The following is a 24,187-nucleotide window of genomic DNA, read 5'->3' on the forward strand; positions in this document are numbered from 1 at the left end:
CATCCTCTGGCAACCAGCACACGAGTAGCCTGTGTGTGGAATTTCCCCTCAACTCCGATTGTTAATTTTTCACCTGCCCTTATGTTTTTTTGTTCCCCTTCCCTGGGCAAGGGGCTGTGTGCATTGACCCTTAATGCTGTGAGGGTCTCTGCCTCCACTACCCCCTCAGGCAGTGCCCTCCAGATTCCCACCCTGCTCTAGTGGGGGGAAATTTCCCCCATTCAGATCCAGAGTGAACGTCTTCCCCAGACACTGCCACCTTGTGGAGAGAGCTGTGACTTTCACCTTTTGTATGGTGGTGCAGCACCCTCTCTCTTTCCTTATGTCACAAGAGGACAAGGAGTCAGAACAATCCCATTAGTCCCGTCCCCCGACTTGTATCCCCATTTTCCTGTTAACCATCTCCCTCGTGTGACCTTCAAGCTGATCCTCCTGCCACCCACTAACCTCTCTATCTGAAGGACGGTTTCCAGTGGCCAGCAGTTCACTCGGTCTTGATCTGGGACGTGGTGGGGGTGTTTTTTAAAAAAAGAAGGACCCGATGGTCCCGGGGCTTGTTGTGGTGCTGCAACTTCCACACAGACAGCGCCGGAGGTGGGCATCAAACCGGGAACTCTGGAACTGTGGGGCGGCTACAGCACCTCTCCCCTTCCCCTCGTGACCCCTCTGAACCTCGCTGCTTATCCCGGCACTGCCCACCGCCCCTTCTGCTCTCATTGTACCTTCTGTTCCCCGCTCCTCCTCGCCGGGCATCTGTGAAGATCTGGACAGTGCAGGTACACCCCCAGAGGAGAGTGTCTACAGCCGGCGGGCAAGGAGCTCCACCTCCAGCTTCGGCAGCCTCTACTCCAAAGTGTCCGGTGAGTGAATCCCAGAAAACTTACAACACTGACCTAAGTTCCCAGGGGAAGGTTGAATGTTAAAACTTTACTCCCTGGAGCCTCGGGCAATGAGGGGAGGTTACAAAATTGAGAGGTATAGCTGCAAGATTTTTTTCCACAGAGAACTAGAGGTTATAGGTTGAGGGTGAAAAGTGAAATACTTAACATGAGGATGGGGGTTTCTTCACTTGGGGGGCGCTGGGAGCGTGGAACGGGCTGCCTGCAGAAGTGGTGGATGCGGTTTTGAGGGACATTTGTGCAAAGTTTGGATAAGTCAATGGATTGGAGAGGTATGGAGGCTCGATGGGACTAGGCAGAGTCTCGGATGGATTAGATGGGCTGAAGGGTCTGTTTCTGTGCTGCTGGGACGGGACGGATTGGGTAGATCTCTGGCCGGATGCGGAAGCAGATGGTGACCCAGCCTTTGGGATTCTGGGTGGGATTGGCAGAGGAGGTGCTGGGTCAGTGGTGGTGACCAGGACTGGGGACCTTCATTAGGGAATGTGTGTGGATACATCCACACAGGAATTCAGAGAGACATAGAATAGCACAGGCCCTTCGGCCCACAATGCCAAATTAAGCTACAGTAGACACAGGAGATTCTGCAGATGGTGAAAATCCAGAGTAACACACACAAAATGCTGGAGGAACTCTGCAGGTCGGGCAGCGTCTACAGAGAGGAACAAACAACGGACGTCTTGAGGCCGGAGTCTTCATCAGGCTGGCAAGGAAGGGAGTAAATACCAGAGAAGATGATGGCGGGGAGAGGAGGAGGAGTACAATCTGGAAGGTGATAGGTGAGGGAGAAGAAGGGGGTGGGTAGGAGATGAAGTGAGACGTGTGTCTGTGGTGGCGAGCACATGCTCGAGGAGTTGGAGAGCAGCTGGAATTTTTAAAAATAAAAATAATTTTAATTAAAAATTTCTAAAGTGTTCAATATTATATAAATCTAGGAAAGTTCATAAAATTCTGTATTTGAACAGAATTCTAATTCAGTTTAAAATCTTAAAATCACTTAAAATGTAAAATGATTAATCTGTTTATTGTCAACGATTCTGTTTAAGTTTGTCATTCAATGTATACCACCAAACGAAATGGTGTTCCTCAGGACCGAAAAACCATGCACAGTACATATAACAGTAGTAACAGAACATACAATAATAAAATATATCCTGTGCAAATCTGTTAGAATTTATCAAATCTGTGGAACTTTGCATACTCTGCTGATGTTCTGTTCCGTCTGTTCATTCACCTCAGGTTATAGTTCCGAGCACTCACGTTGCCTGTCAGAGCCAACCCGAAGGAGGAAGTTCTCATCCAGTAGCAGTGGCCTGTCGTCAGGGCCCAGTAGCGCAGCCGAAATGGAGGCCACCGCCAGGGAGGTGGTCTTCGAGAAGCCGCCTCGCCCTGTTCGACCCCCTGAACGGTTGTCGAGGTAAGAAGAGTGGTGGTAGAGTTGGCAGTGGAAAAAGTACTTAAAATTACAGCGACACACACAAAATGCTGGTAGAACGCAGCAGGCCAGGCAGCATCTATAGGAAGAAGTACAGTCGGCGTTTCGGGCCGAGACCCTTCGTCAGGATTGCTGCGTTCCTACAGCATTTTGTGTGTGTTGCTTGAATTTCCAGCATCTGCAGATTTCCTCGTGTTTGCGTTTTTAAAATCACAGCGAGATTGTTTAAGTTTAAACTTAATTGTTATTCAACCATCCTCATTTATATAACGAAATGAAGGAACGTCCTTTGGAGCCCAGGTACAAATCATAGTACGTACAGTCACACAGAGCACCTATGCTTACGACAGTAAATACAGTCACAAAAAATAAAGCCGTGGTCGGCTAATTAGACCATTGGTTAATCAGGGCAGATGCTTTTTTCAAATAACTTCACTGAACAAAATAATTAAGAAAGCAGCCAGGATGTTCTTCGTTTATTCGGGACTCTATGCTGCTTAATTGGGACAGGAGACTGTTGCCACACAGTTTCTAACTAGCGTCAGTCGCGTGCACTTGTGTGGCCGTTGGACACCACACCACGCTTCAGTGAATGGTTTTTAAATAGAGTTACTTGTTTGTGTTTGTTTCTTTTTGTCACGGATAGTTAGCGAGAAGAGAGCAGGAAGACGATTCAGAACGGTTTAGCTCACTGCAGTTTCAAACGTTCAGAAGCAACCTGGACTTACATTAAAACTATTTCAGTAGGTTGGAAACTATGAAGGTTTAATGTATTGACAATTATCTTGAAAGTTACCCTCTGGTCCCCACTGGGACATTCGCCTCTCACCTGTGAATCCAAGTAGCCATTTGCATGTGACAGTAGCCACACCCTTCAACGGGTGAGGGGTGGCGGTCTCCTAGCCTGGCGAGCTGGGGGCGCGCCTGTCCAAAGTGGTCTGGGCGGATGAGACCTACGGTGAGATCCAACAGCCAGGAAGGTGTTCTGCGACCCTACATGGAGAACGAAGGGCATGGCGAGGCACAGAAGTAGTCATGGTCATGCACTGCAATCAGGGAAGACCCCGGTCGTGATATCTGCTCAACCCTCTGGACCTAGACTTCTGGGGTGGAGAGAGTGGGATTGCCCCACTAGAATGCTTTTCCACTTCTTACAAACTTCCCCACACAGGTTTCCTGTTGTTGTCTGATTGGGAGTGTTCTAAATTGTTAAATATTTCACTTAAGAGCATAATTTATTACTCAGTTAAATGCTAGTTCGTCTTTCTTTATATCCTTTTAAACTATTTCCATGAAATTTCAGCTAATTGGGACAGCCGCTTAATTGGGCCAAAATATACTGGTCCCGATGTGTCCCAGTTAATTGGAGTCCACTGTCTCAGCACAAGTCCCTGGTGGCATGGCCTGAAGTACATGGCAAGTGTTGGAGCCATATTTCTGCAAGGACAAATCCTCTTCTCACGCTGGGTCAGCCGCAGACAGTCCAGCTCATCTTCCTGGAGAAGTAGCAGCACTGACGGGGGCTGGCCCAGTCTAGCAGGGATTACAGTGCACCCGCTGTGACTCTGATCTCTCCTGCACTTGCTCTGGCACTTCATCCCCTGGATGGCTTCCCTCGGTATGAGCACCTGGTCCGTGCAGCCCCCGAGGGCTTGCAGCTCCCCCGCTTCATTCTCGACAGTGAACCAGTAAATACTGGATCAACTCCATTTTGTCTCCCATCACAACCGGTCGACAGCAGATGCCATTTCATTGGCTCTTCACTCGACCCTGGAATATCTGGACAGTGAAGATGTGTGTATCAGGACACTCTTGATTGTAGTGGGGCATTCAATACTATCACCCTCTCAAAACTAATCAATAATAAGACCTAGACCTCTATACCTCCTCTGTGCAACTGGTACTTATTTTCCTCACTTACAGACCTCAGGCAGTTTGGATTGGCAACACCATCGCCTCCACAATCTCCATCAGCACAGGGTCACCACAAGTTTTGTGCTCAGCCCACTGCTCTTACTCGCTTCGCACTGACATCTGAGTGGCTAAACACAGCTCCAGTGCCTTGTCCAGTAACTTGTCTGATGACAACACTGTGGATGGCAGTTTAAGGTGGTGACAAATCAGTACATAGGAGGGAGACTGAAAATCACAACAAGCTCCCACTCAGTGTCAGCAGGACCAAGGAGCTGATTATTGACTTCAGGAGGAGGAAACCAGAGGTCCACGAGCCAGTCCTCTTCGGGGGAGCAGAGGAGGGGAGGGCCAGCAACTTTAAATTCCTAGGTGTTATCATTTCAGAGGATGCGTCCTGGATCCAGCATATATGTGCCATCACGAAGAAAGCACTTTCTTAGAAGTTTGCAAGTACTTGGCATGCCATTTAAAACTTCAACAAACTTCCATTGAGTTATACTGACTGGCTGCATTATGGCCTGGGATTCAAACAACTGGGCGAGTGGGCCAACCAGTGGCAGATGGAGTTTAATTCCAATGAATGTGAATTGTTGCATTTTTGGTAACACAAGTCAGGACTAGCGGTGACCAGTGATGTTCCGCGGGCGATGGATCCACTGCTCTTTCTGTCAGTGGTCTGGGTGTTCGGCAGGCAATGGATCCACTGCTCTTTATATGTCGTGGTTTGGACGTTGGAGTTGATGGCTTTGTGGCCAATGTGCTAACATAGTTGGAGGGGCAGGGAGTGTTGAGGAAGCAGGGAGACTGCAGAAGGACTTGGGCACATTAGGAGAGTGGGCAAAGAAGTGGCAGGTGGAATATCATATAGGGATGTACAGTGTATGGTCATGCAGTTTGGTAGAAGGAATAAAGGTGTAGACTATTTTCTAAATGGGGAAATTCTAAATAATCAGAGGGGCATAGGGACTTGGGAGTCCTTGTGAAGGATTCATGATTCAGGATTCACGTAAAGGTGAACTTGCAGGTTAAATTTGAGGTAAGGAAGGCAAATGTAATGTTAACATTTGTTTCAAGAGGACTAAAATATAAAAGCCAGGATGTAATGCTGAGCCTAGACAAGTCATTGGTTAGACTGCACTCGGAGTATTATGAGCAGTTTTGGGCCCCTTATCTTAAGAAAGGATGTGCTGGCTTTGGAGAGGGTCCAGAAGAGGTTCATGAGAATGATCCCGGGAATGAAAGTGTTAACATGAGGAATGTTTGATAGTTCTGGGCCTATGCTCACTAGAGTTTAATAGAATGACGGGAAATTTGATTGAAACTATGAAATATTGAAGGCGTAGATAGAGTGGAGATGGAGAAGATATTTTCAGTAGTGGGGAAATTTGGACCGGGGACATAGTCTCAGAGTAGAAGAACATCCCTTTTGAATTGGGACGAGGAGGAATTTCTTTAGCCCACGGGTAGTGAGTGAATCTGTGGGTGAGGAGGCCAAGTCGTTGGGTGTATTTAGAGCGGAGGTTGGTAGGTTTTGAGATTACTCAGGATGAGGGCAGTAGTACAGAGCTGGTGCATCACTATGTTACAACAGAAATAAATAAAAACACAATGCAAAAGAGAAATCGTGAGGTGGTGTTCATGGACTGATCAGAAATCTGATGACAGAGGGGAAGAAGCTATTCCTAAACATTTGAGTGTGGGTCTTCAGGCTCCTGTACCTTCTCCGTGGTGGTGGTATGAGAAGACGGTGTATCCTTGGTGATGGACGCCGCCATCTTTAAGATGTCCTGTATGTTTGTGGCTGTGACGCAGCTGGCAGAGTCTACAGTCCTTTTCATGATAGTGTGAGTTGTGGGTCTCCAATACCAGGCGGTGATATAACCAGTTAGAATGCTCCCCACAGTACATCGGCTGGAGTCCTTGGTGACATACCAAATCTCCTCAATCTCCTGATGAGCTATAGCCGCCGTCTTGCCTTCTTTGTGATTGCATCAATATGTTGGGCCCAGGATAGATCTTCAGAGGAGTTGATGCCCAAGAACATGAAGCTGCTCACCCTTTCCCCTGCTGAGCCTGCAATGAGGACTGTAGGTGTTCTCGTGACTTCCCTTTCCACAATCAATTCCCTGGTCTTGCTGACGTTGACTGCAAGGTTTTTTTTGTGTCACCACTCAACCAGCTGATCAATTTTGCTCCAGTATGCCTCCTCCTTGCCATCTGAGACGTCGTAACTTGAAGGAACTTCAGTTTAGTGCCTGCATGATTCTTCTTGACATGGTCCGGGGTGTTTGCTTTGTTAATTAGCGTCTCCCTGCTCTACAGGCGGAAGAACCAGGCCCTCGAGAGTTACCCGTCGTGGATCAGTGATACAAGGGTCAACGCGGACGACATCGTGGAGAAAATCGTGCAAACTCAGGACTTCACAGACACCAGCAACTCAGAGGGTAGGTAGCAGGAATCAACTTCCAATGGGTTGGGGGGCCCATTTTAATCAGCTGGTATGGTCATGTTGCTGGGACTTGAGGACCTGAGTTACAGGGAAAGTTCGGATAGGGAAAGGATTTTGATCTCTGTAGAGGACGAGACATCCTTTAGGACAGAGCTGAGGAGGAAATCCTTTAGGCAGAAGGGGATGTATATGTGGAACTCATTGCCACAGACGGCTGAAGAGGCCGTCATTGGGTATATTTAAAGTGTGGGTGGCTCGGTTCTTGATTAGTAAGGGCGTCAAAAGTTATGGAGAGAAGGAAGGAGAATGGGGTTGAGGGAACAGCAGTACAGTGCAGGTGTAACACTGAATTTCTCCCAGCGGGGCCATGAGTGCTAGTGTTCCTGGGCAAGAGGCTATGTTTCTTTGGGGCAAGGGGATCATTGGAGCTGTATTCTCTGGGGTGACAAGGGTGGTGCTGTTGGGGAGGGGTTGGAGGATGTGAACCTAGAGTGGAATGTCCAGTTTGTAACAGGGAGGGGGAAATGTATCTCATTAATGTGCCAAGATACAGTCGAAGTTGAGTTTACCATCACATACACATCTGCACAGGTGCAATGAAAAACCAACTTGCAGGAGCATCACAGGAAGTACAGAATGTTCACAAGAAAAACACAATTTAAACGTTCAGGAGTCATATAACAGTGGGGTAAGGGCTGTTATTGACCAGGGTGGAGTGTGTTCTTAAATGTTTGTATCATCTGCCTGATGGGAGGTGGGAGACGAGGGAACACATTGGGGGGGGGGGGGGGGGTCTGCATTTGTGAGCCAGCGAGAAGGCGAGGCCATTTTGTGCGATGGACTGGGCTGCGTTCACAACTCCACAGTTTCTCTTCATCTGGGTCAGAGCAGGTTCTGTGTCAAAGGTGTGTTGTGTGTCTGGGGGGGTGGGGTGAGAACAGTGTTGTGGGGCTGTAGTTCGCGATGTGCTGAGCTGGTGTGTCCTCACCCCCTCGGTGACCGCAGTCGGTGTTTTGCAGAGAGCGGACTACAGCTGTTTGTGGGCCGGGATGGATCTACCATATTTGGTGGCGTGCAGCTGAGTAACAGGTGAGATCTCTGCCCCATGCTTCCCTCCGCCACGCTCCCCGTCGCCCTGTCCATGTTTCCATCCAGTCCGTGGGACCCACGTAATGTTACCTGTGACGGGGAGGGGGAAATCAGAGGACGAGATCAGAAGGGTCCCACCACCAGAACTTGCCAATTCTGTCTGCCCCATTCCATCACACCCCACTTCCCATCCTTCACCCCCTTTCCCATATCATCCAACTCCACCCATCCTGTCACCTTCTGTCCCCCTTGGTGTCCTGCCTGACCATACCCGCCAGCCCATTCCCCACCTGTCCCTCCTGTCTGCACCGAATGTGAAGCCAAATTAAACTAATACTTTTTCGCCTGCTTGTCACTTTGAAGATGAAGTTTTCTTTATTTGTCATATGTACATCAGAACAATAAATGAAATGCTCCCATAGTTCCTGCCTCTTTGGCCGTCCCTGTACGCCCTGACCTAACTCCTCTCCGTACTACAAAAAATGCGATGATTTTGAACACAATTGGGAAATGTCTCTCCCTGCTCTCATTCATCCCGTCTCACTGCTGCTCTCATTTCCCCCTCCCAGGCATTCTGTGAGTGACTACATGCCAGTCATAATCGGCAGTCGCTGAACTGGAGGACCGTCGTGGGATCGTGCTGTGCGCTTTTTCCCAGTTCCCGGGCAAGCATCATGTGGGGGGTGGATGCCGACCAGAAGGAGGGCAGGCTGGGGTTGCAGGTACAGCCGGTTCCTTGCCTCAACCAAGTGGGCCAACGGGAAGCTGGGTCTCCTGCTCCCCACCTGTACCTGCAGACCCCACCCAGCCACGATAGGCTGCTTTCTTCCAGCTCCTGCGCTCCCTGGGCTGGCCTAGGGGGTCGGGGGCCGTGGGTCAAGGGGGGAATCATGATTGACGCTAGGTACAGCAGATGCTGGAAATCTGCAGACCAAACACACACACACACACACACTCTATCTCTCCCTCTCACACAAACACAAAATCAGACTGTATCTGGAGGGGAGTAAGCAGTTGATGTTTCAGGCTGAGACCCTTGATGAGGATTGGAAAGAAAAGGGGCAAAAGCCAGAATAAAAAGCTGGTGGGTCTTTCTCATTAATTGCCCATCATCATCTCCCTCTGCTTCCTCTCTGATCAGATTCCTTCTTTAGCCCTTTACCTCTTCTACCTAGCAGCTCCCAGCTTCTTCACATCTTCCCTTCCCCCCCCCCTCCACTTATTTGAGCTTCTCACCCCCTCTTTTCCAGTCCAAATGATGGGTCTCGCCTCAAAATATTGACTGTTTATTCCCCTGCATCTATTCTGCCTGACTTACCGAGTTTGATATTTTTGTGTGTGTTGCTGAATGTCTGTGGGATTCTGGACAAGAGGCCAGATTTCTGGCCTATTAACCGGAGACACGGGTTCAGAACCCACCATGCCATTTGAGCTAACTCAGTTCAGGATCATTTACGTAAAATGTGTAATTCTCAAAACACTAATTTCTGTAACCATTACCGCAACTGGATTGCTGGTTTTAATAACTGTACCGGGTTCACTCCCGAGGCCTGGCTAGAACCTCAGCCACAGTGGTTGAGAGCAAATTACCTCCTCCCTTGGTCTAGGGGTAAATGGGGATCAGAAATAAATGTGATAATAATGACCACTTCCCCTTCACCGAGGGACTTAAATATAAATAAGAATGATGAAGTTGGAGTGGTGGGGGGGGGGGGGGGTGGTGTTGGTGGGTTGTCCCTTCAGCCCATCGCCCAAACTAGCTCTTTGGCAGAGCCATTGAAATAGTCCCCTTCCACTCCTTGGAGCTTTTTGTCCAATTCTTTAAGTCAGTGGACTGGAGACAAAAGGAAAACTGTATTCCAGCAGAAAGGATCTTACTCCCTCACCCTCCCCCCCCCCCACCACCAATCACTGATCCAGCATCACAATTCAGCCAGGCATACTAACGTGGTCAGTGTGACGGTCCTTGTGGCTAACTTTAATTGTGTTTGCAAGACTCTGCCAATGGTGTAACTTGTGGGGCTCCACTTGGGTTCGCCTGGTGAACAAGCCACTTTGCACCTTGCTTGCTCTGGAAGCCCGAGCAGACAACGCAGGGCTTCCGATGGGAGTACAGGAAACTGCACGTGCTGGAACTCCACTGTGCTTGTTACCATGGTGCTGAGCACCTTGGCCTGGAGCTCGGCGAGCAAATCTGGGAGGAAAAAGGCTGACCATGCACAGAGCCCGGAGCGAAGTGCCTGTGAATTAACTGACAACTGTGTACATTGTGAGAAGGGTGGGGGGGGGGGGGGGGGGGGGTGGATGGAAAATGTGTATTTAACACAAGGATGCAGATCTTAATATATTTTGATATGCAATTCATTGCGTGTGTGTGATTTGTGAACTCATTTTGCAGTGATGGGGGGGGTGGTGATGGCGGCAAGCTGTTTGTTGGCCGAGGCGCCAAGGAAATGCAGAGGGTGTTTGGAAGCGTCAAACCACAGCAAGTTTCATCAGTCTTTGTACCCCATGACTGAGTCACACCTGGAGTTGACCTCCAGTGCCCAAACTCTTTTCTCCACCCCCCACCACCTTGAGTCAGGGTCACATGGCACAGACAGACCATTCAGCCCAACACATCCATGCACACCAGCTGGTACCGATCAGTACTCAATGGCCATACCTTGTCAATAAGGAGCACCTAAGCAACACAAGGGAAACGGGTAAGCCTAGATACAAGATCTCATGCAGTTGAGGCCACCCAGCCACTGGAGCTAGGTGTCCATTGTACAGTATCGTTTGGGTTCTTCCCATCAAATTGGTGGATGTGCTGGGGGCAGCCTGCAACTGTTTCCCCACACATTCTAGCACCAACAGAGCATGCCCACAATGTTCAGCAGATGGCCCAAAGGAGGACAAATACCACCTTCGGTGAGATCTTGGCTGTTCCTGCACCTTGCCCGTGCTCCAGGCAGACCCCCGAAGGTGGGTTGTGTCGTTGGCCCATTTGGATCCAATGCATAGGCTGATAGCAGGGGACCCACGCAGCCTCATTCTGAACCGATGGGAGGCCACTCAGTCCTGATCATTGGCTGATCTGGCCCCGATCGTCCAAAAATTCACCCCCCACCTCTCTATCGCCACTGATTCCAGATCTACAACATAGAAGGTGGACATTCTGCTCAGTTGGTCTCTAAACACAAATAAGAGTCTGTGCTGGCCCCAAGCAGATCACCACCTCTCATTTATCTAGTGGCCCTTCTGGTCCGATGAGCCCAAGTGTGCAACAATCCTTGCAGTAAACTAGTTGGAGCCATAGAGTTGGGGTGAAACACCACAGAAACAGGCCTTCTGGCCCATCTAGCATCTGCCAACTTAATTGTTTGCCTCATCCCATCTACCTGCACCCAGATGCACTCTCTCAACTCCTCCCACCCAAACTTTTTACTTTTTCAATTGCACTCGCACCAACCCATGAAGAAGTTTCCCTGTGGATTCCTCTAAAATATTTCACCTTTCACTTTCCAGTGTCTCCCAACTGGAGACAAAAGTAACCCTACCTACAGCCCTCAGTTTTGCACAAGACCTCCCCTCATTCTCTTGTACACCAGGTCCTCAAGTTCTGGAAATGTCCTTGTAAATTTTATCTGCGTTTATTCCATCTTGCATCTATCCTGTAGGTAGGTGACCAGAACTGTGAACACTACTCCAAATTTAGCCTCACCAATGTCTTGTATAACTTCAACATAACATTCAACTCCTGTACTCAGTGCCCTGGTTTATGAAGGCCAAAGCCTCAAAAGCCTTCTTTATGACCCTATTACCCGTGACATCACTTCATAGGAATTATGGATCTGTACTCTCGGGTCCCTTTGTTCTACTACACTTCACAGTGCCCTACCACTCACTGTGCAAAATCCTCTCAAAGTGCAACACCTTTGCATTTAAATCCATCTGCCATTTTCCAGCTGGTCATGATCACACTAAGCTTTGATGGCCTTTCCTCACTTTCCACTACATCTCCATAACGGTGCTGTCACAAACTTCCTGATCTAGTTTACCACATTATCATCAAAATCATTACTACAGAGACAGCAACAATAGACTCTGCAGCACACCACTAGTCAGGAGCCTCCAGTCAGATAGACAGCCATCTGCTTTCACTTTTTGGCTTCTGCTAAATCAAAGTTGAATCTAATTGCCTACTTCATTGAAGTTGCCAAGCAACTTAATTTGTTAGACCAGTGTTGCTGAAGTCCATGAAGACACCATCCACTGTCTTCCCTTTATCAGTCCTCTCAGTAAACTCCAAAAAACTCAAGATTGTTTTGATGTGACCTACCACAGACAAAGCCAAGTTGGTTATATCTAATCAGATGCCGTCTATCCAAATACTTGTATATCCTGCCTCATTGTAGGAAGAATGTGGAGGTATTAGAGAGGGTGCAGAGGAGATTTACCAGGATGCTGTCTGGATCAGAGGAGATGTCTTATGAAGACAAGTTGAGTGAGCTTGGGCTTTTCTCGCTGGAGAAAAAATAGGAGGCAATTTGATAGAGGTGTACAAGGCATAGATCATGATTAGCCAGAGACTTTTTCCTAAGCAGAAATTGCTAATACTAGCAGCATAATTATAGAGTGATTGGAGGAAAGAGGATATCAGGTTTTTAAGGTGGTGGATGTGTGGAATGCCCTACCAGGGGCGATAGTAGAGACAGATACATTATGGACATTTAATAGATTTTAAGATAGGCACATGGATGATAGAAAATGGAGGGATATGTAGTTTGGAAAGGTTAGATTGATCTTATTGTGTTGGCGTAACCTTGAAGAGTCTGTAGAGTATCGTACTGTAGTGTTCTCTGTTCTATCCCATCACTGAAAACAGCCAAAGACAAACACATACACAAAGTGCTGGAGGAACTTGGCAGGTCAGGCAGCATCCATGGAAATGAACAAACAGTTGATGTTTCAGGTAGAGACCCTTCTTCAGGATTGGAAAGGAAGGGGGAAGCCATGGCAGAAGAGGCTCGACATACTATACCCCTTTTATTGCTGTTCATTTTCAGGACTGAAACTGAACTTTCCCATCAAATATTTGTCCTGAAGTTTCAAGGGAAATCATCCAAAATAAAATCTAAGTAAGAGCAAGATAGAGTTCAGAGAACAGATAGATGATTTCGGGTCTGCAAAGTATGACAAACTGAACCATAAGTGATTTTCTCCAAATATATTTTACACATATTCCAAATATTATACACATCTTAGGAAGGTTTATTCAAGCAACACAGGATTCAATGTTGGTCCGTGGTTGGACTCAGACACCAGAACACCAGTCTCTCTGGTGTCAGGTTCATATACAAGGGTGTCATTAAGATCATCTTCACCCAGCCTGGCGTGATGCTCCTTGGTAGCAGAGACCTGAGGAGAGAGCCATTTCACGTGATGAGCACCAAGAAGGAATTGCATCCCTACAGATTGTGTGTTCAGCTTGGCGGTGGAGTGAGGGGGGCAGGGTTTGAAATAAAGACCTATGTGCCCATTGTGCTAAAGAACTGCCACATCATCCTCAGCTACCACTGGGTTCTCATTACCTCCGTTTCTCCTCAGAGGCTGACTGACCTGCTGAGTATCACCTTGCAATTTCTTGTACCCAAGCACAACAAGTATTGTGATTGAATCTCCAAGGCAAAAGCCAAAACTATCCTACAAAGTACAAGGGAGCCATTTGTCCCATCAAGTCTACAGTGGCTCAGAGCAACCCCATTCCCCCTATTTATTTCTTGGCAACATATGCCCATCATCTCTTTTCCTCATTTCCTTTGCCCACCCATTTAGAACATGGAACTTTGGCTCATAATGTTGTGCCAACCCTCTAACCTACTCCAAAACCAATCTAATCCTTCCCTCCTATATGGCTTTCCGGTTTTTCTTTCATCCATGTGCCTATCTAAGAGTCTCCTAACTTCCCCCAGTCTATCGGCTTCTACCACTACACTGTCAGCACATTCGATAGACAGACACAACTAAAATACTTGTCTCGGACATGGAGAGCATTCCAATTGGTTACATCACCATCTGGTGTGGAGGGACCACTGCACAAGATCAGAAAAAGCTGCAGACAGTTGTAAAACTCAGCCAGCATGGAGGTAGGCACTAGTCTCCCCATCATTGAGGACATCGTCAAAAGTAGATGCCTCAAGGAGGAAGTGTCCATTACTGAGGACCCACCACCAGGGTGAGCCCTGTACTCATTGATAGCAGAGAGGAGGTACAGGAGCCCAAAGAACTACACTCAACGTTTTAGGAACTGCTTCTTCCCCTCCACCATCAGATCTTTAAATGACCAGGGAACACAACATCACTAGTTTTGCACTTATTTAGCTTTTTAATATCATATATTTTTACAATTTGTAGGGTTTTTTTGAAAAAAAACATATTGCACTGTAGTGGTCTGCAAAACAACATATTTTATGACTGAGTGATAATAAACACGAATCAGAATCAGGTTCATTATCATCGGCATGTGACGTGAAATTTGTTAACTCAGCACCAGTTCAATGCAGTACATAACAGAAAAAAATGAAACAAAAATAATAATAAATAAGTAAATCAATTATAGTATACCCATTGAATAGATTCAAGAAATGTGCAAAAAACAGAAATACTGTATATTAAAAAAATGAGGTAGTGTCCAAGGGTTCAGTGTCCATTTAGGAATCAGATGGCAGAGGGAAAGAAGCTGTCCCTGAATTGCTGAGTGTATGTCTTCAGGCTTCTGTACCTTCTACCTGATGGTAACAGTGAGAAAAGGGCATGCCCTGGGTGCTGGAGGTCCTTAATAATGGATGCTGCTTTGCCAAGACACCGCTCCCCGAAGATGTCCTGGGTACTTTGTAGGCTAGTGCCCAAGATGGAGCTGACTAGATCTACAACCTTGTGCAGCTTTTTTCAGTCCTATGCAGTAGCCCCTCCATACCAGACAGTGATGCTTTCTACGGGACATCAATAGAGGTTTTTGAGTGTATTTGTTGACATGGCAAATTCTTTCAAATTCCTAATAAGGTATAGCCGCTGTCTAGCCTTCTTTATAACTACATCGATATGTTGGGACCAGGTTAGATTCTCAGAGATCTTGAGACTGAGGAACTTGAAGCTGCTCACTCTCTCCACTTCTGATCCCTCTATATGAGGATTGGTATGTGTTCCTTTATCTTACCTTCCCTGAAGTCCACAATCAGCTCAGGAGTAAGAGGTTAATAGGTGGGGACCTGATGAAGATCAGAATGATCTCCGATCACTGACAAAACCAACCTAGATGGCAATATCCATATTTCTAATACACTGCCGTCAAAATTCAGCCTTCTCTGGAGGTGGTGCTTGCCTGGCTTTGTGAAAATTTCACCCATGGCCAGAAAATTATCAGAGAGCTTCATGTCAATGTTACCCCAATGGCTGTGAGATAAACACAGAAAACCTACAGCACAATACCGACCCTTCGGCCCACAAACCTGTGCCGAACATGTCCCTTCCTTTGAAATCATCTAAGGTTACCCATAGCCCTCTATTTTTCTGAGCTCCATGTACCTATCCAGGAGTCTCTTAAAAGACCCTATCGTATCCACCTCCACCACTGTCACTAGCAGCCCATTCCACATGCTCACCATTGAGTTTAAAAAGTTTACCCCTGACATCTCCTTTGTATCTTCTTCCAAGCACCTTAAACCGTGCCCGCTCGTGCTAGTCATTTCAGCCTCTGAGTATCCACACAATCAATGCCTCTCATCATCTTATACACCTCTAATCCTCCGTCACCCCAAGGAGAAAAGGCCGAGTTCACTCAATCTATTCTCATAAGGCATGCTCCCCAATCCAGGCAACATCCTTGTAAACCTCCTCTGCATCCTTTCTATGGTTTCCACATCCTTCCTGTAGTGAGGTGACCAGAACTGAGCACAGTACTCCAAGTGGGGTCTGAGCAGGGTCCAATATAGCTGCAACATTACCTCTCAGCTCCTAAATTCAATTCCATGATTGATGAAGGCCAATGCACCATAAGCCTTCTTAACCACAGAGTCAACCTGCGCAGCTGTTTTGAGCATCCTATGGACTCAGACCCCAAGATCCCTCTGATCCTCCACACTGCCAAGAGTCTTACCATTAATACTATATTCTGCCATCATATTTGACCTACCAAAATGAACCACTTCACACTTACCTGGGTTGAACTCCATCTGCCACATCTCTGCCCAGTTTTGCATCCTATCAATGTCCCGCTGTAACCTCTGACAGCCCTCCACACTATCCACAACACCCCCAACAGTTTGTCAACTTTAAAAAAATTAATTTTAAATTATTAAAAACCTGTTCAGCTAAATGGTGCCAATGATCCATAGTAATGACCTGCAGGCTTTGACCTAATCTTACTGTGCTATTATGTGATATAGTGCTGTGCTTCAAACTTTGGTCCCAAACAGTAGTTCTTTTGTTTAGTTGTATACATCTGTATGACTGAACGACAATAAAATTGAACTTGAAACAGAAACACACCGAGTTGCCTTTTGCATTGCCTCTGCTCAAAGAGCCCGTGGGGTCCCCACAGCTGGGCTCAAACATTAGTGAACTTCGAGGTGGGGACAGTCAGATGGGATGGAACAGCTCAGCAGTGAAGGTACAGATGGTGTTCCATACCTCCTCATCATCGTCTTCAGCTGAATGGAGCTCGTCCCACTCTCCAAAATGAACCCAGATGTCCTAGAGAACACAGAAACTGTTTTAGCCAGTCTGTGGGGTTTAGGGCCAGAGTAACTCAAAAAACACAAAACTCTCCCAGCATGTTGAACACCATTCCATCCTCTCCACTCAAGTCAATCCTCTCCCATAACAAAAGTCCTCCAATCCAGACAGAAATCCTGATTAGCCTTAAATATCTAACAATGAATTTCAGATTGAAAGTTTAAAGATAAGCTTTTTGTTTGAAGTTTTATTAAAGTACATTTATGCCACCATATACAACCCAGAGTTACATTTTCCTGTAGGCTTACTTAGCAAATCTATAAAATAGTAACTATAACAGGATCAGTGAAAGATCAACCAGAGTGCAGAAGACAACAAACTGTGCAAATGCAAATATAAATCATAATAAATAATGAGAGGATGAAATAAGATAGAGTCCTTGAAGTGATATTGTTGATTGTGGGCACATCTCAATAGATGAGTGTAGTTATCCTTTCTTGTTCAGAGCCTGATGGTTGAGAGGTTGTAGTTGCACCTGAAGCTGGTGGTGCAAGTCCTGTGGCACCTGTACCTTCTACCTGATGGCGGCAGCAAGTAAAGAGCCTGGCCTGCGTGGTGGGAATCTCAGATGACAGACGTTGTTTCCCTATGACAGGATTTTATTTAGTTGTGCTCAGTAGTTGGGACGGCTTTACTGGCAATGTACTGGGCAGAATCCTCCACCTTTCATAGGATTTTTATTCAAACAGTCACATGTACATTGAATTAGTGAAAATATTCAGCCAAATGTGACATCTGTGTCATCGGCTAACATGGTCCAAGCACATTCTGGAGCAGCCCACAAGTGTCTGGTGCCAACACAGCATGCCCACAATTTACTACCAACAGCAACTCTGCTTTTGCTGCCATTGAGATATGGCACAACTCAAACAGATTTCCAGTCTCCTTCCTATATGCAGATTCGTCATCACCTTTGATGTGGCCAACAACAGTGGTGTCGTCTGTACATCTTTGAAAGATGGGAGGAAACCTACAAGGGAATATACCTACTGCTTACAGGCAGTGGTGAGAATTGAACCTTAATTACGATTGAGAACGTCAGTTCTCCCTCGATGGAAGATGGTGACAATGAACAATGTGACCAATGGCAATATCGTTGAGATGGTTCACAAAACTATTTCTATCACTTTTTTTCCTTTCAAATGTGCTTCTGCTACTGCAGATCTACAGGTTGGAGGCAAGTTTTCTGGCTGATACAGTGATCTCACACTTTGCTGTCTCCGAGAGGGTTCGGTGAGGGTCCAAGAGAAGTGGGTGCCCTGCATGCCAAGAGCGAGCTCATGACTGACTCCATTTCTCGCCTAGTGATGCTTCAAGGGATATTGAAAACAAAAGTCGAGAGCTAAAGGTGAGTGCTCAGCGCTGTCTACCTGCGTGAGAGCAGTTCCTCTCTTCCTCTCGCCCACTGCTCGCAGATGAACCCTCTCTCTCGATGCTGCCAGAAGATGGTGCTGGAGTACTAGGTCTTGGACAAGGTTTAGTCGACACAGTTTGTGGATTGGACCATGTAGTTCATGATGTGTCTCTGATTTCTGGTCTCTCCTTTCTAAGGTTGCCATTTTGTGCGATTTTGATCAGAGGCAAACTAGTTCTGCTGCCCACAGATGACGAACAATTTAGCACTAAATTGATCTGAACTGAATATTCCTGGACCCCTTCAACGACCTTGTCGTTTGGTATTTTATATTCTGTGCTTTTCACTCATTTCTCTGCTTTTTCTGTGACTTGTTCTCCTGTACGTTGGGGCAGTGTTTGATGTTTTTTCTTTGAATGGATTCCCTGGTTTTCTTTGTTTTGAGGCTTCAGCAGTTCCTCGCTGCTGTCGGGTCCGGATCCTGGGATATCCGCAATGTGACGGGCCCATCGTCACCAGGAGGACTGCAGCAGTTTAAGTCTGCTCAGGCATTCAAAGGGAGCAGTAATCTTTGGCGGAGCACAGACCCCAAAATTGAATACAAACAATAAAATCCTTCCCTCAAGCATCATCCTGAGGGACAGTTCTTCACTCCAAATACAGATGCACTGTGTCCATTGCAGCAATGAACTACGTCCAACAAATGTCACGTGAGGAACAGTGTAGCATCGCACTCAATGGAAAATCTCCCGCAGTGCAGTGTTAGACTGACGAGACCCCACTGTGAGGTGCTCGAGGTTCAAAGGAGATTGTTCAAACAAATAAAAACTGATTGTCAGACTCTGGGTGGAAATGAAGGAAATGCACATGGAGAAAACGCACATGTTATCTTCACAATTCCAAGGAAACACCTGGAATATCGTGAACAGTTCTGGTCACCCAGCTATAGGAAGGAAGTTATTAAACTAGAAAGAATGCAGGAATGGTTGATGAGAATGGTTGATGAGACTCCAATTAGAAGGATGAGCTGGCATGTTTTTCCCTGGAGTGCAGGAAGCTGAAGTTTATAAATCATGAGGGACAGAGAGATAGGGTGGATGGTAAGCATCCATTTCCCCAGGTAGGTCGGTTATTAGAGGGCACAGACTTGAGGTGAGACGGAAAAGATTAAAAAAAAGTTTCCTCAAGACCCTTTTTACAGAGGGGAAGAAACATTTTCCCTGCCCTCATACTGATCAAGATGCACTGCCCAACTTAGTCCCATTTACCAGCATAATCTTTCCACTCCATGCACCCCTCCAGCTGACTGTTGGGTTACTGCCCTGCCCAAGACCACAAGAAGCTGCAGAGAGCTGTTGTCACAGCTCAGCACCTCACAGGAACCAGCCTCCCCTCCATGATCTCTGTCTGCATTTCTTGCTGGCCTAGAACGTCAGAGATAAAATAATCCACTGCAGACATTCTCTCGTCCCCTCTCCCACTGGGCAGAGGATACAAAAACCTGGAAACATTGACCACCAAGCTAAGGACAGCTTCTATCCCATTGTATTAAGACTCTTGAATGGATGTCTTGTACAATGAAATGGACTCTTCATCTCACAGTCTAACTTGTTATGACCTTGCACCTTATTGTCTGCCTGCACTTTCTCCATAACTTTATTCTGTGTTATGTTAATGCTTCTCCCTTGTACCACCTCAGTGCACTGGTGTGATGAAATGATCTATATCCACATATCCACATGTTCTATATGTATGCAGAACAAAGTTTCTCACTGTAGCTCTGTACGTGATAACAAATAAACAACTTAGAAGTTTACACTTCTGCCAGATGGAGCAAAGGGCCTTTCCCCTGTGCTGTACTACTGACTTCAAGCTGTAATTAGGTCCTTGCACATTAGCATCCCAACAACTGGAATCAAAATTCCTGAAAGGAAATGTTAAGTGAGCTAGGGCTTTTCTTCTGGAGGGGAGGATGAGCAGTGACTTGATAGAAGTGTACAATATGAGAAGGAGTGGCCCAGGGCAGAATAATGCAAGAGGGCATAATATTAAGGTGGTTGAAGGTAAGTATAGGTGGGATTGTCAGAAGCAAGTTGGGTTTAGTACAGAGAATGACGATCATGTGGAACCCTGCCAGGGGTGGTGGTGAACACAGATACATTAGGAACATTTTAGAAAACCTTAGATTAGCATGTGAATGATAGAAAATAAGTGAAAGGCCATATAGGAGGGAAAGGTTCAGTTGATCTTGGAGTAGATTAAAAGGGTGGCATAGCATTGTGGGCTGAATGGCATGTACTTTTCCATGTTCCAGGTTCTGTGACTCAAGTCCTTATCATTCTTAAGAAAGCGGAGTTTGTGACCGATTGCAATTGAGGTAGACATACTATGAGGACTACAGCTTTAGGCTCAGAGCACATCAAAGTAACAGCGAGAGAGAAACTTACCAGAGCACTGTAGCATGGGTAGATGTTTCTGGCAGTTGACTGATGGTCTCCCTCAGTCTGAGCACCAACACCAGTGCTGGTCTCCATGTTTTGCTGTAGAATAGGGATACAGATCCATGGCATCACAGGTAGATAGGGTCTGTAAAGAGTTTTCCCAGCATATTGGCATTCATAAATCAGAGCAGTCCAGCATTTGGGGTGTTGTACAAGGCATTGGGGAGACCAAAACTGGGTGTGTGTAGTTTTCGTCAACTAGCTGCAGGAAAGTTATCAACAAGATTGAAAGAGTACAGAAAGCATTTACAAGGATGTTGCCAGGACTTGAGGACCTGAGCAACAGGGAAAGGCTGAAGGGGCTTGGACTTTGCTCCCTGGGCCACAGGTGAATGAGGGGAGATTTGACAGAGGTGCACACAGTTAGGAGACAGGGTAAATACGAGCAGGCTTTTTCCACTGAGGTGGGGTGAGACTAGAACTAGAGGTCACAGATTAAGGGTGAAAGGTGAAATGTTTAAAGGGTACTTCTCTCATTGTGTGAGACAGGCTGCCAGTGGAAGTGGAGGATGCAGAGTCAATCACAACATTTAAGAGGAGTTTGGATAGCTACGTGGATGGGAGGGGCATGGAGGGCTATGGTCCAGCTACAGGCCAATTAGATTAGGTAGTAAAACAGTTCAGCACAGACTAGATGGGCCAAAGGGGCTATTTCTGAGCAGTAGTGCTCTATAACAGGACCAATGTAAACAGCAGCATTAATCTTTGACAACACAATCTTTAGCTCTGGCTGATCTCACTAAACAGCTCTGGTCTGAGGCTCACTGTGATGGAACTCATTTTTTTCCTTGCAGTCATTTAAAACAATTTGTTTGGTATAAAACCAGTGGGGCCCAGATCACAAAATACATCACCTGTGTTCCAGTACAGAACAGACCACTGCAGATCACATGGCCGCACAAGGCCACAGAAGTAGGAATTACCAAGTGCAGAACAGTTGAAAGCACTTTAAAATGTGCTCAGAATGTAGCTCCCACTACATCAGTAAACAGCCCTGTAACAGCACACCACTAACCACTACCATACCAACCTTCACACTCCAATCTTCCTTACCTGCAACATCAGTGAAGAACATAAGCAATAAGAACAGCCAAGCCAATGGGTTTGGCTGGTTTTAATACCAATCACTTAATTTTCATTGGCTTCAACCCCAGCCAGACTTCCCCGCCCACCTGTGAGAGTCCAAAACTTCCTTAAAGTGGCAATTGCCTCATTTGACAAGGAGCTGAATTGTAACTTTCAGGCAGACGCACAAGCCAGTAAGGTGTGAGGTCTTCTGCTGGAACATGAAAGGCTGGTAGGGTTGACCAAGTGGCCCAAGGTTTAGTCCCTGTGATGATGAAGGCACTGACCTACTGAAGACATGATGGACAAACAAGTGAACTGCTTGGGCTAATATGGATGTTTCTGTTCAGGCCTGTTTCCCTGACTGCGTGATTCAATGACTCTGAGTCAGGATGCTGTAAGACCATCCGAATCATACACCAATCCAGCCATTCGGCCCATCGAGTCTGTTTCATCATCCAATCATGGCTGATTTATTTTTCCCCTGACCCCATTCTCCTGCCTCCTCCCCATAACCTTTGATGTCCTGACCTCTTGGAGTGCTGGTGGGTGATGATGTCCTTTGTGCCTTCTACTCTTATCCTAGCTGATGGTAGAGATCAAGGATGTAACTTCATAGCCTAGACCTAGTTGTTAAATCTGTTTTAAACTTCAAATGATCACTAGCCTTACAATAGACCATAGAATATTGAACAGTACTACACAAAAACCTTGGACCTTGGGCCTATGATGTTGTGCCAAATTAATTGATTTAGTACTCAAATCATTTCTACCTATAGCGTGTCTCTATCCCTCCATTCTCTTGACATTCATGTGCCCATCTAAGAACTTCTTAAATACTTCTATCATATTTTTCTCCACTGGTGTAGATATAATTCCAACTTTGTTCTCCTTTAAGGGTTCTTAGTTTAGTCCAGTTGGCCAGATATTGGGGCAGGTGATAGTTTGCAGTGGTGCAGGGACAGGTTAGGATCGGAATCAGAATCCGGTTGATAATCACCGACGTATCTTGTGAATATTTGTTTTGTTTTGTGGCAGCAGTTTGATACAGAAATAATTACTGTAAGTTACATAAAAATATATATTAAAAACAAATAAAAAGAGACCACAAAGTGAGGCAGTGTTCATGGACCATTCATAGATCCAACGATAGAGGGGTAGAAGCTGTTCGTAAAACGTTGACTGTACCTCCTCCCTGACGGTCATCACGAGAAGAGGGCACGTCCTGCGTGATGGAGGTCCTTCAAGATGGAGTGGAGGATCAGAGTTTCCTAAAACTCTGTGGTTGCTTTGAGAGAAGGGAAACTTGAAGCTGTATTATTTTGAGCGAAGATTCAGTAATAATAAAGAAACATGCGTCTTTTTGTTTTGCCCTGACCTTATTGTGACATTATCGCCAAAAATATTACACTATTATGGTGTGATATCTTCATTAGGTTGTTTCATAAAGAAACTGACACTCTATTCTAAGTTCTGTCATAGGAAGAGATTACTAGATGGGCAGAGGAAAAGGTTCAAAGATGTGTCATGGAGGGATTTTGTGTAGAAACAGGCCCTTTGGCCCACTGAATATGTGCTGACCACCAAACACCCATCTATGTTAATCCATGTTAATCCCCATTCTCCACCCAGACTCTAAAATTCACTGACACACTGGGGTAAATACAACTACCAATGGTAGTACATCCTTTCTTCAATAAGGGGCCCAACACTGCTCACAATACTCCAGCTGTGATCTGATCAATGCCTATAAAGCCTTAGCATTACTTCCTTGTTTTCAAAGCATTTGCCTTCCCTACTACTGATTCCACCTGCAAGTTAACCTTTAGGGAACCCTACACAAGGACTCCCAAGTCCCTTTGCACCTCTGAGTTCTGAATTTGCTTGGAAGTTGATCTAGATCCTTCAGGGTCTTCAGGCTCCTGTCATTCAGATTAATCTCATGACCCAGACTGGGGAGAGTTGTGTGGGCAGTTGGCCAGGTAATTGCCACTAGAATTTCAGCCTGCACCGGTTATTGGGGTGTGAAGTATTATTTGAGGAGGAACCCGTGAATGAGTAGCTGAACAGTTTTGATTGAGGTCCACGAGACCTGAATGAGCTGAATCAGAAGGGGTTGCTTGCCTTGATTTCTCCAAGATTTTGTGTGTTGCTCCAGATTCCGCCATCTCTTGTGCAAGTCTACAAGACTTAGGATAAGAATTAAGAACAAAAACAGCCAGAGATATTGGTGTGCAATAATAAACCAGACATTTGCATGGACAGAAAGGGTTTAGAGGGGTATGGGCCAAATAAGACTAAATTGACCCTCAATAAGTTTTATAGATATACTATAGAAAGGACCCTCAACTATAGCTTGGGTTAGTGGTTAGTGTTGTGCTGTTACAGGGCTGTTTACTGATGTAGTGGGAGCTACATTCTGAGCACATTTTAAAGTGCTTTCAACTGTTCTGCACTTGGTAATTCCTACTTCTGTGGCCTTGTGCGGCTATGTAATCTGCAGTGGTCTGTTCTGTACTGGAACACAGGTGATGTATTTTGTGATCTGGGCCCCACTGGTTTTATACCAAACAAATTGTTTTAAATGACTGCAAGGAAAAAAATGAGTTCCATCACAGTGAGCCTCAGACCAGAGCTGTTTAGTGAGATCAGCCAGAGATTGTGCAGCTTACTGTTGTCAATGGACATAAGAATTAGTCCATT

General features: G+C 46.1%; 2 protein-coding genes across 2 annotated transcripts in view; one reads left to right on the forward strand and one right to left on the reverse strand.

Moving 5' to 3' along the window:
* LOC132394601 (early estrogen-induced gene 1 protein-like) overlaps positions 1-9,689 on the forward strand; it is a 36,615-nt gene extending 26,926 nt beyond the window's left edge. Inside the window, exons 7-11 of the mRNA XM_059970938.1 lie at positions 762-860; positions 2,139-2,316; positions 6,571-6,692; positions 7,717-7,786; positions 8,356-9,689. Of these exons, the coding sequence (XP_059826921.1) occupies positions 762-860; positions 2,139-2,316; positions 6,571-6,692; positions 7,717-7,786; positions 8,356-8,401 (515 nt within the window). The 3' untranslated portion in view covers positions 8,402-9,689. The remainder of the gene's footprint in view (positions 1-761; positions 861-2,138; positions 2,317-6,570; positions 6,693-7,716; positions 7,787-8,355) is intronic.
* Positions 1-24,187, reverse strand: part of LOC132394603 (uncharacterized) — a 207,577-nt gene that overhangs the window by 105,672 nt on the left and 77,718 nt on the right. The window lies entirely within an intron of this gene.

This window comes from Hypanus sabinus, chromosome 5 (genome assembly GCF_030144855.1).
Source record: "Hypanus sabinus isolate sHypSab1 chromosome 5, sHypSab1.hap1, whole genome shotgun sequence".
Taxonomy (NCBI): Eukaryota; Metazoa; Chordata; class Chondrichthyes; order Myliobatiformes; family Dasyatidae; genus Hypanus; species Hypanus sabinus.